Source organism: Hordeum vulgare, chromosome 7H (assembly GCF_904849725.1).
Source record: "Hordeum vulgare subsp. vulgare chromosome 7H, MorexV3_pseudomolecules_assembly, whole genome shotgun sequence".
Classification (NCBI taxonomy): Eukaryota; Viridiplantae; Streptophyta; class Magnoliopsida; order Poales; family Poaceae; genus Hordeum; species Hordeum vulgare.
Genome location: NC_058524.1, coordinates 530,524,655 through 530,534,573, shown reverse-complemented (window position 1 = coordinate 530,534,573; position 9,919 = coordinate 530,524,655). Strand labels below are relative to the sequence as shown.

General features: G+C 51.9%; 1 protein-coding gene across 1 annotated transcript; it reads right to left on the bottom strand.

Annotated features, from left to right (window-relative positions):
- Window positions 1-6,538: 6,538 nt before the first annotated feature.
- LOC123412138 (pentatricopeptide repeat-containing protein At1g18485) lies at window positions 6,539-9,273 on the bottom strand. Its single transcript, XM_045105087.1, has one exon. The coding sequence runs from the start codon at window positions 9,203-9,205 to the stop codon at window positions 6,650-6,652; it is 2,556 nt and encodes an 851-aa protein (XP_044961022.1). The 5' UTR covers window positions 9,206-9,273; the 3' UTR covers window positions 6,539-6,649.
- Between the last annotated feature and the right edge of the window lie 646 nt (window positions 9,274-9,919).

The window sequence follows — 9,919 nt, the reverse complement described above, 5'->3', positions numbered from 1 at the left end:
AACTTGCTCAAAAGCTGAAACTAATTGCACAGAAAAATCCTATGGATTTTTCTACCCCGAAAACATATAAAACATGTGGGGTTGCACAACAATAATTTCACCACCCGTAAATGCGAGAATATGTCCTAAACACGAAAAATAAACTAGCGGCAAATCCCTAGACGTAAAAATCCCAATGACTACTCTAAAATACATGGCAAAGGGGTTCCTAAACCATGGACATTTTATCTAAGGCATTTGAGCTATTCGAACACGCGCGGAAAATAAATGCGGGCACTATCCTATTGAGACAGCACATAAATCTACGCATATGGCATGCTAAACGACGTCAAACAAATATGCAAGTTATAAATACGGATTCTACGCGAAAATCTGCACCAAAACCATATACAACTCATCGCGATCCGACTAACGATTTCAAAGATACAAACATTTTAATATCGCCTATTTTCTGGAATTTTAAATAATTCCGAATAAACCTAATTTAGCTAACGGGGCGAACTAAGGCGCAAGATAACTACAGAGCGCTGGGGCGAGAAATAGGGAACAGGGGGAAAGGGAGGCTCACCTTGGGCCGGATTGGACCGGCCAGGGCACTCGAGAGGCCCGGCTTGGGCCGGCTGGCGACCTGGGCCGGCTCAGGGGCGCTGGCCGACTGGGTTGGACGCGGGGTGGGGCCCAAGAGGCGCAGGCGAGCGCTGTGCTCGTCGGGCGGCTCGTTCCCTCGACCAGGAGGTGCTGGCGGCGGCGGTTGTAGCCGGAGGCGGGGAAGATGCGGGGGGAAGGCGAGGCTCCAACGGCGGGGTCGGCCGGATCCGGGCGGACCGGACCGGGAGGAGGTTCGCCAGCGGCGGGGTCGCAGGTTGGGGCCGGCGCCATGGATCCCCAGCGGGACAGAGAGAGGAAGAAGAAGTGAGAGGGAGGCCGAGATGGGGAGGAAGAGGGCGGTGGGCTCGACCCGGTGGTCGCCGGCGGCGGGATCTCGCTGGAGTGGCGCGGCTGCGGGGCCGGACAGGGTTGGCGAGGCACGGTTGGCTTGGCGGCGCGAGGCTCGGCGGCGGCGCAAGCGGGAAGAGCTCGTGCAGGGAGGCCGGTTGCTCCCCAGATGGGCTCGGTGGGCCGGTCGCGGGCTCAGCGGGCCCGGTGGCTAGGAGGGAGAGAGAAGGATGCTGAGGAGGAGAGAGAGGGCGGATTAGGGTTTCGGGGCATGGTTTTCGAGGAGAGAGGGGGTTTGCTGCCTCAAAAAATAGGAGGGGGTCTATTTATAGACAAAAAGGGGGGCTAGGTTTACCGAAATTTCGTTCCGGATCCAACCGTGCGGTCGGATTCGAATGATTCTACACGCGGGAACGGGTACGTGTGTGTGAAGAGTGGTTTACCGGAGACGAGAGGGAAAACGGGCGACGCGGCAACGATTTTTAAAACACTGATAACCATCCGACGGTAGACCGAATACGGTGCCACTACGATCGACCGTTCGGGTAACAGACGGACTCCGATCGCGACGAAATTCGACAGGCGACCTAGCTATATTAAATAAGACCGCACGTCAAATCTCAACCCGATCAGAGAAAGTTTTATGCACACTTTTGAAAACAAGGTTTGACGATGCCGCGGACGCGTGCGAGCGCGGTCGGGCTCAGAACGGACAACGACGTGAACCGGCAACTAACAATGGATGCAAGTTTTGAAAACTGACGGCTACGAAGATGCCAATGCAATGCAGATGATGCGAATGATGCGATGATTATGCGACAAAAGAAAATAGACACACGACGGAAACGGAATAGAAGTGGAATCTTCTTGAACGTCGGCATCGAGCTGTCACACTACTCTACACATAAGGAAATCTATTCTCAAGAATAGTAGTGGGAGTATCGTAAAAGACTTGAGCACTACAAATTGTGTCCACAATGGAAAAGCAAGGTTTAGCAAAGGGGTTCTCGAGCGTATGACAAGTTTTATCATCCCTCTTCTTTATAGCATAAGTATCCTCACAATAATCAGCATAGATAGGGGGCATGCTTTCATCAAAATGATTTTGATCATTCAAAGTGGAAGAACTATAAAGATCATCTACATCAAATATAGCATCCCCAAGCTTGTGGCTTTGCATATCATTAGCATCATGGGTATTCAAAGAATTCATGCTAATAACATTGCAATCATGCTCATCATTCACATATTCTATGCCAAGCATTCTATGTAATTCTTCTTTCAGCACTTGAGCACAATTTTCCTTCCCATCATGCTCACGAAAGACATTGAAAAGATGGAGCATATGAGGCATCCTCAATTCCATTTTTTGTAGTTTTCTAGTGAAAGAACAAGAAACAAAAAGATTCGATTGCAAGATCTAAAGATATACCTTCAAGCGCTAACCTCCCCGGCAACGGCACCAGAAAAGAGCTTCGTTGATGGGAAGTGAGTGTCGCTTACCTAGCCTCCCCAGCAACGACGCTAGAAAAGAACTTGATGTCTACTACGCAACCTTCTCCTTGTAGACGTTGTTGGGCCTCCAAGTGCAGAGGTTTGTAGGACTGTAGCAATTTTCCCTCAAGTGGGTGACCTAAGGTTTATCAATCCGTGGGAGCTGTATGATCAAGATGGTCTCTCTCAAGCAACCCTGCAACCAAATAACAAAGAGTCTCTTGTGTCCCCAACACACCCAATACAATGGTAAATTGTATCGGTGCACTAGTTCGGTGAAGAGATGGTGATACAAGTGCAATATGGATGGTAGATATAGGTTTTTGTAATCTGAAATTACAAAAACAGCAAGGTAACTAAAAGTAAAAGTGAGCACGAACGGTATTGCAATGCGTGGAAACAAGGCCTAGGGTTCATACTTTCACTAGTGAAGTTCTCTCAACAATGATAACATAATTGGATCATATAACTAGCCCTCAACATGCAACAAAGAGTCACTCCAAAGTCACTAATAGCGGAGAACAAACGAAGAGATTATTGTCGGGTACGAAACCACCACAAAGTTATTCTTTCTGATCGATCTATTCAAGAGTCCGTAGTAAAATAGCACAGAGCTATTCTTTCCGTTCAATATTTCATAGAGTTCGTACTAGAATAACACCTTAAGATACATATCAACCAAGACCCTAATGTCACCTAGATACTCCATTGTCACCTCAAGTATCCGTGGGCATGATTATACGATATGCATCACACAATCTTAGAATCATCTATTCAACCAACACATAGAACTTCAAAGAGTGCCCCGAAGTTTCTACCGGAGAGTCAAAACGTGTGCCAACCCATATGCATAGGTTCCCAATGTCACGAAACCCGCAAGTTGTTCACCAAAACATAGATGGAGTACTCACATGAATACCCAAACGTGTGTCAACCCATATGCATAGGTTCCCAATGTCACAAACCCGTAAGTTGATCACCACAGATAGACACGTGCAAGACATACATCAAGTGTTCTCAAAGACTCAATTCGATAAGATAACTTCAAAGTGGAAACTCAATTCATTACAAGAAGGGAGAGGGGGAAGAACATCATAAGATCCAACTATAGTAGCAAAGCACGTGGTACATCGAGATCAAGACATCTCAAGAACACGAGAGAGAGAGATCAAACACATAGCTACTGGTACATACCCTCAGCCCCGAGGGAGAACTACTCCCTCCTCGTCATGGAGATCGATGGGATGATGAAGATGGCCACCGGAGATGGATTCCCCCTCCGGCAGGGTGCCGAAACGGGCTCCAGATTGGTTTTGTTGGCTACAGAGGCTTGCGGCGGCAGAACTCCCGATTTAGGTTTCTTTCTGGGGTTTTATGAATTTATAGGAATTTATGGCGGTGGAATTACGTCGCTTGGGCCCACGAGGAGGTCACAAGCCTGGTAGGTGCGGCCTAGGGGGTCGCGCCTCCCGGGCTTGTGACTCCCTCGTGGCTCTTCTGGCCTTCTTCCAAACCTTCGGGGGTCTCTTTTGGTCCAAAAAAATCATCGTAAAGTTTTATTCCATTTGGACTCCATCTGAAAAAGGGTCAGAAACACACACAAAAAACAGAAGCTGGCACTTGGCACTGAGTTAATAGGTTAGTCCCAAAAAAGATATAAAATAGCATATTCTTGCATATAAAACATCCAAAGTTGACAAGATAATAGCATGGAACCATAAAAAATTATAGATACGTTGAAGACGTATCAACGACTGCGAGAAACGCCTCATCCCACAATTTTACGGGCATGGAAGCCCCGGCTAGGAGAGCTAGGCCGACCTCAACAATGTGTATGTGCTTGCATTCAGCAGAGCCATTCTGTTGAGGGGCATGAGGACATGACACATGATGAGAGATGCCAAGATGTTGAAAGAAGGAATTCAATTTTTCATATTCCTCTCCCGAATCAGAATTAAGTGCAAGAATTTTGCGATCAAATTTGCGTTCAATAAGTGCTTGAAAATTTTGAAATACTTGAAAAGCTTCGGATCGTTTCTTAAGAAGATAGATCCATGAGAATTTGTTGTAATCATCAATGAAGCTTACATAATAGGTGTGTCTACCAACAGAACTGGGGGCAGGGCCCCAGACATCCGAAAAAATTAATTGAAGTGGTTGTGTAGAAACAATGATAGAAATAGGATAAGGCAATTGATGACTTTTGGCTCTTTGGCAAGAATCACAAATAGTTTCAATATTACGCTCACCAACAAACATGAGCTTATTTTTCCTAAGCAAACGTTCAACTAAAGAAAAAGATGCATGTCCTAGACGATCATTCCACCGTGTTGAAGAAACTTTGACAGCACCGTAGGCATGTTTATTGGATCCTCGACCTTGTGGAAGCAACGGGTAGAGCCCTCGAACACATCTACCGCGATAGAGTATTTTCTTCGTGGCTTGATCCTTTATGAGAAAGAAAAAGGGATGAAACTCGACGAATACATGATTGTCAATAGCAATTCTATGAACTGAGAGCAAATTTTTGTGAGTACTAGGAACATGCAAGATTTTCCGAAGATGAATTTTTCGATGAGGGGTATGAATAACTGAGTGACCAATGTGACTTATCCATATACCTGCACCATTTGCCGTGTGGATCTGGTCCTTGCCGTGGTACTTCTCACGGAGGGTTACCTTCTCGAGCTCGCCGATGAGATGGTTGGTAGCCCCACTGTCGAGGTACCAATTAGTGTCGACACCGTAGGAGCCATCGGCAGCAGCTGCCACCTTCTCTTCATCATCACCGGATGCTTCGTCCTCGTCGAAGCGGTACCAGCAGTCTTTAGCTGTGTGCCCGAGCTTGCCGCATATCTGACAGCGCATGGCATCTGGGCGAGACCTGCTGGCCCCGCCGCGGCGCCCCTTGGTGTTGGTGGAGGAAGGGGGCCGTTACGAGGATGTGATCCAGAGGAGGGACCGTTTCTCCCGATCTGCCCCGCGAGCGACCACGCTAGTGACAGGAGGAACCACGACGGCCTGGGGTCACAACATTGGCAAACGACCTGAAGCCGCCGGATCCCCGGAACATAGTCATTCTCTGATCAAAGTTACTGAGCATGGAAAAGAGTTCGTCGAGGGAAACGGGGGTGATGCGAGCGTCAAGGGCAGAGACAAGGGGTTGATACTCCATGTCAAGGCCGTGGAGGATGTAGGAGATGAGCTCATCGTCAGGGATGGGCTTGCCGGCGGCCGCCAGCTCGTCAACGAGGCCGCGCATGTGGGCGAAGAAGGTGGGCACCGATTGTGTGCCCTTCTGCGCGCCCACCAGAGTCGTGCGGATGTTGTTAACGCGGCTCATGGACTGGGAGGATAACATGCCGGCGAGCGTCGTCCACAGCGCGTGCGCCGTGGCGATCACGGTCACTTGGACGAGCACCACTTTGGAGAGGTTGTTCAGTAGATAGCCCAGCACTTGCTGGTCCTCCCGAACCCAGATCGGGTGTAGAGGGTTGGGCTCAGAGGATTCCTTCTCATCCTTGTCTTTGGTGGTAAGGATCTTGGCCGGCTCCGGTAATGTGTCGTCGACGTAGCCGAAGACACCCGCTCCTCTTAGATACACATGATCTGCGCGCGCCAGAGGATGAAGTTGGTGTGGGTAAGCCTCTCCGTGACTTGGCCATTGAGGTTTGGCTCGGAGGCGCCGGAGGAAGACATGGCTAGGGTTGTTTCGCTAGATGGTTTGGAAAAGGATAGCTCTGATTACCATGTGCAAACTTACGGAAACGTCTTACCCTTGCTAGGTGACGTGATGCATGTTTATATAGCAGGGTGCACATCTGGATATGCGTACAAGACTTGGAGAGATACATCTTGGAAAAGAAGAAAACTAAAGATAAGATATTTGAATACACAATGAGAATATAAAAGATAAGCTGCGGTTTAAATGACTACCTATAGTCTATCTCTATCCAAGATATCTCCGAGATATTCCTGCCTTTAACATCACTCTCTCGTTCTCTCTAGAGATAAGCTGCGGTTTAAATAAGTGCATTTTCAGTTTAGGATAGCGAAGTTCCTGACTGGAAACTCTTCAAGTTCTTAGATTTGTACTGGGGCCAAGTGCTTATTCGAATCTACTTAGCTTTCTTCTTCAAATATTCCTGAACTGTAACTTTGGCTATTTTGTACAAAGGTTTATGTGCAAAATACAAATGGAATGGAATTCAAGAACTATTCACCAGTAATCCCCACAGGAGCAGATACCACCCCTGAAATGATGGAACCTCTTCTTGTCCCGAACCACAATATCCCTCCCCGTTACCTTGGAGATGAGCCTGGCGGCGTTGTGGCAATCCTTGCACATCCTGATGTTCTTGAAAACCCTCACCGTCGCCGGTGTGGCCGTTCTCAGCAGCCCGAACGTGACGGCCTGCTTCTCGCTGTGCCACCGCAGCGCCTCCACCTTCTCTTCCTCCTCGAGCTCGTGCAGCACAACCGTGGTGTCGGGAACGTATCCGATCTCACGGATCCTCTCCTCCAGGCTGCGCCACATCCCCCTCACCTGCTCCATCTCAGGGTGCGGGTTTTCTCCGGCGACGAAGCTGTACACCTTGCCCGCAACGTCGATCCAGCTGCAGCCTGGCTCCTTGGCGATGCCGGCATCCCTGAGCATCTTCCTCACCTTCCTCATATCATCCCACCGCCTGGAACCGGCGTACATGTTGGAGGCGAGGACGTAGTGCTCGGCCTTGTCGGGTTCGAGCTCAAGCAACCTCTCAGCAACATCGCTTCCCAGCTCTGCTTCTCCATGTATGTGGCAGGCAGAGAGCACGGAGCTTAGTATCTTGGCGTCGGGCTCCTGCGGCATCTCCGCCATGAGCGCCACCGCGTCGGCGAAGCGCCCTGCTCGGCTGAGCATGCCGATGACGCAGCTATAGTGCTCTAGCTTCACTTCTATTTTGTGATGATGGTTTCTCATCTCGTCAAAGAAGCGCAGCCCCTCCTCCAGCATCCCGGCATGGCCACATGCCATCAGTAGGCCAAGGTAGGTGAATTCATCAGGCTCCATCCCCTCCCTCCTCATTTTGCCATATAGCTCAACAGCTTCTCTCCCCAAACCATTGACGGCGTACCCGGTGATCATGGCCGTCCATGACACCTTTGCGTCTCTTGCCTTCAACCGGTCGAAGAATGTCCTGGCATCTTCCACAAACCCGCACTTCGAGTACATGTCAATCAACGAACTGGATAGAAACGGGTCATCGCAGAGGTCAGCTTTCAGGGCAAAGCAGTGCATCTCCTTCCCTAATCGAACAGATGATAATTCTGAGCAGGCCATCAAGGCACTTGTTGCTGAAATCACTGATGAACAATGGCCTTCCACGGATTGCATCTCCCTGAAGAGCTGGAGGGACTCACCGGGTAGCCCGTTCTGCGAGTACCCAGATATCATGGCGATCCACAAAACCTCACCCTTTTCCTCCATTGCATCGAACAGCACTCGAGCCAAATACTCCGTCCTGCTGCAGCGTATGTAAGCCGAGAGGAGCGAGGCCCGGATGACAGTGTCCCTCTCCAGCCCATTCCTGAGGATGAATCCATGGGTGGCCTTGACATGTAGCAGGTGCTTCGGATCAGCACATGCCATGAGCAAGCTCCCAATGCTGAACCCATCTGGCTTCAGCCCGCAGGCATTGGTCATCTGAATGAACAGCTCGATCGCGGCGGCGGTGTTCTGCTGCGCGTGGGCACTGATGAGTGTGTTCCACGAGCTCACTGTCTTCCTCCGGATGTCCGTGAAGACGCGGTCGGCGTGGAGCAGGCGCCCGCATCTCCCGTAGGCTGCCACCAGGGCGTTTGGCACCTTGTCGCTGGCGGCATCCAGGCCTCTCCGAACGGTGAAGGCGTGTAGCTCCCTCAGCCTGGACAGCTCTGTTGGCCCAGAGCACGCCGGCAGGACGCTCAGCACGGTGATCTCGTCGGCCGGCACGCTGCCATGTTCTTTGATCTGCATGTCTCGCAGCAACCCAAACGCCGCGCCTGCCTCGCGGTTCCGCGTGTACGCCCCGAGCATCACGTTCCAGGACACGACGGACGGTGCCTCTGGGAACGCGCGCTCGGCGTCCGCTAGCTCGCCGCACTTGGCGTACATGTCGACCAGCGCGTTGCCCACCCGCGCCGGCGCGTCCCAGCCGGACTTGGCCGCGAGGCCATGCACCGCCCTGCCCGTCTCCGACCATCCCAGCGCGGCGCACATCGGGAGCACCGTCACCAGCGTCGCCTCGTCCACCATCCCGCCGACCGCCACCAGGCAGTCCCGGAACAGCTCCAGGCCGCGCCGCGGGTCACCGGAGAGGGCCGCCATGAGCGCGTTCCAGGACACGATGTTCCTGGCCGCATCCGGAATTCCTCCGAACACTTTCTCGGCGTCCTCGACGCGGCCGCACCGGCCGTACATCGAGACGAGGGAGTTGCCGACGAAGGGGTCACCGGGCAGGCCGAGCTTGGCGGCGAGCGCGTGGACCTGGCGCCCCGCGGCGGCGGCACCGACGCGGAGGAAGCCGCAGGACCTGGCGGCGGGAGGAAGCGTGAACCTGTCGGGGGCGATGCCCTCCGAGGCGGCGAGGAGCGGCGGGAGGAGCGCGAGGGCGTCGGCATGGCGGCCGGCTCGGGAGTGGTCGGCGAGGAGGGCGTTCCATTGCGGGAGGGGCTGCGCCGGCGGCGGAGGAGGCTTGCTTGCGTGTGGCTGTGCGCGATGGGGAAGTGGCGCGAGGTGGACGGTGGCGGGCATGGGGTCAGCTCGGCTTGCTTATCTTCTTGCTGAGTGACGGTGTAGGGAAGTGAGCTCGACACTCTCGATTCTTCATTCTTGTGTTCGTTTCACTCGTGCATTTGTTTTTCCAACCGGCTCAGACCCCTTTCCATTAATTACTCAACGGAAATACTCCCTTCGTTTTTAAATATAAAATCCTTTTAAAAATTTCATTAGAAAACCAACGGACCAACCAAAACGGACGCGAATTTGCCCCTTTTTTGTTCATTTGGGCCGGCTGTCCGTCCGACGTCCGTTCTGTTTCAGATTTGGGTTGGCAGTGCGTCCAACGAGCCGACCCATTTCATGTCCGCAATCAACATATTTAAAAAAAAGGCCCGCGGCCGATCATGCCAGCGGTCATGTTTCATGCCAGCACCATGCGAGCGGCCATGTTTCATGCGAGCAACATGTCAGCGCCGGCATACAGCCTCAAAAATAGCACCACAGTCATGCTGGCGCACTCGCCAGCCCGCCGGCACACATGCCAGCACACAAAAAAGGTGGGACTTCAGTTCGACCACGCCATCGCGGTCCCGTGGTCATGTCAGCACACCTGCCGGCATCCAAAAAATATGGCGCTCGCCGCCATAGATCACTCGTTGTCGAACTTGAGCATGTTGGTCTGCATCTTCTCGAACCACGGCCTCTTCCTTGGCGACACAGTGTTGAGATCCACCTTCATGATCTCCA

What these genes read in the sequence shown, in the direction of transcription:
- LOC123412138 (XM_045105087.1), bottom strand. Translation starts at nt 9,205, where the DNA reads ATGCCCGCCACCGTCCACCTCGCGCCACTTCCCCATCGCGCACAGCCA.